The sequence below is a fragment of the Fonticula alba genome (genome assembly GCF_000388065.1).
Source record: "Fonticula alba strain ATCC 38817 unplaced genomic scaffold supercont2.1, whole genome shotgun sequence".
Taxonomy (NCBI): domain Eukaryota; order Rotosphaerida; family Fonticulaceae; genus Fonticula; species Fonticula alba.
In genome coordinates this window covers 2076841-2078826 of record NW_009242971.1, presented here as the reverse complement: position 1 = coordinate 2078826, position 1986 = coordinate 2076841, and the positions used below count along the sequence as shown (strand labels likewise).

The following is a 1986-nucleotide window of genomic DNA, read 5'->3' as shown; positions in this document are numbered from 1 at the left end:
CCCCCCCTCGCCTCGTCCTGCCGATGCCCTGGTCGCCGTTTCCCGTGGCTCCGTGCTTTCCGCTCACAGCCGGGAACCGACCTTTTTGTCCGGGCGCTCTGTCACCGTCCCGGCCTCTGGCTGGGGCTCGGCACAGCCTCGTTGCTATTTCTCCCATCTCCCACCCATCTTGGTGTATCTCATCCCTCTCCCCCCCCTCTCTCTCCCCCCCACGAGACCAACATCTCCATTTCGCTATGAGCCACAACGTCCCTTCGGAATTCGCGGACTACGGTATGTTCTCTCCTTCCCCTCTCCTTCCCCCTCCCCCACATACGCACGCACGCACGCACACGGGCGAAGACCCCCCCTTCGCCAGCCGGCTTGCCGCAGGCTAACCACCCCCCCTGCGTGTGTGATACTCGCACCGCCCATGCCTCCGCCTCAGCCTATGATGGCACCCGCCTGAACCAGGCCTCCATGGAGCTGGCCAAGCAGCACACCGACGCATACGTCTCGTCGGCGCTGCTGGACGCCGAGGGTGCCGACGGTCTGGACGCCGGCCTCCGGCGCATGGCCAACGTCCACCCCGAGTGGGTGCACAAGGACTGCTTCAACTGCGAGCAGAAGTGCACTGACGGTGCCCTTGAGGGGCCGTACGGTGATTTCCTCGGCAAGCCGTACTGCATCCCCTGCTACAAGGACCTCTTCTTCAAGGAGGGGTATGTGTTGCTCCCCTCGTGTCATGCTTGCCCATGCGCGCATCCTGTGCCCCGGCCCAGTGGCCAGATGATATTGACGCCAAGTTGGCCCGTGCCCCCACTTCGTGACCCACAGCTGCGCTGCTTGCAAGCAGCCTCTGTACGTGTCTCCCGGCTCGGATGACTCTTCCCTCGGTGATGCCAACGAGCTCCCCCAGTGGGTGAAGGTCGGCGACGATCGCTTCCACCTGGCCTGCTATGTGCCGCCCTCCTGTGCCGGTTGTGGGCAGGACCTCACCGGCGAGGGTGTCGAGGTGAAGCCCGGCCTCGGGGCGCGTGCCTCCGATGCCGGCAAGGACGGCCTGGTCCGCTTCCACATCAAGTGCTTCGTGTGCAAGGAGTGCAATGTGCGTGTGCATGGTCATTTCCCCGCTCTTCCATCATGCTACTCTCGTTTGGCCGCCTCGTTCCTTCTGTCGCCGGCCCCGGCCCCGGCCCCGGCCCCGGCCCCGGCCCCGGCCCTCCGCCCTCCTTCCCCCTTGTGGCTTTCTTCTCCCCCCTGCCCCGAGCTAATGCCCCATCCTCTGTCATCGTCTTTCCCCTTCTCCCTGGCCAGGCCTCGCTTGATGTCGCCTACGGCATGGTCCGCGACAAGCCCCATTGCGTGGACTGCTTCAAGATCCTCGCCCCTGGCACCGCCTCCAAGCTGCCGATGTGCGTGTCGCCTCCCGCCGCCCGTCCTTGCGCCTTGTCGTATCCCCCATGTGCCGAGTCCTAATGTCCGCTTGCCTTTGCGCCTGTCACAGCGACGCCGAGACCCGTGAGGCGGTTGCTCGCTCCGAGCGCAATCTCGAGTCCGCCAAGATCCGTCGCGCGGAGATCGACGCCATGCGCCAGGCCGCCGCCGACGCCATTGCCGCCGTCGAGGACGAGGACCCCACTCGCACCGCCGAGCAGAGCCCCACCGGGTCGATCCCCGTGGCCCAGGATCCGAGCCTGAGCCAGGCACAGAAGGAGCAGGTGGCTGCCCAGTCGGCGGCCAAGCACGCCCCCACCGGGGCCTATGTTGACCTGAAGGACGCGTGCAACATTTGCAAGGGCCCCTTCACCCAGTCCGGTGTCATGCTCCCCGGTGACCCGCATGGACGCAAGTTCCATGCCGAGTGCCTGTCCTGCAGCTACTGCAGCAAGGGCTTCACCGACCACCGGATCACCCGCTCGCTTGATGACGAGGTGGCCGACCTGGACATCACCCTGACGCTGTACCATCCCGAGGTACGCGTGTGCCTGCATGGCGGGGGGGGGG

The 1986-nt window shown here is 66.1% G+C and overlaps 1 protein-coding gene across 1 annotated transcript in view; it reads left to right on the top strand.

The window, feature by feature from the left end:
* The first annotated feature begins 42 nt into the window (after positions 1-42).
* Positions 43-1986, top strand: part of H696_00457 (hypothetical protein) — a 3836-nt gene continuing 1892 nt past the window's right edge. The window contains exons 1-5 of the mRNA XM_009494312.1: positions 43-273; positions 428-701; positions 817-1087; positions 1297-1394; positions 1487-1955. Coding sequence (XP_009492587.1) covers positions 237-273; positions 428-701; positions 817-1087; positions 1297-1394; positions 1487-1955 — 1149 coding nt within the window. The 5' untranslated portion in view covers positions 43-236. The remainder of the gene's footprint in view (positions 274-427; positions 702-816; positions 1088-1296; positions 1395-1486; positions 1956-1986) is intronic.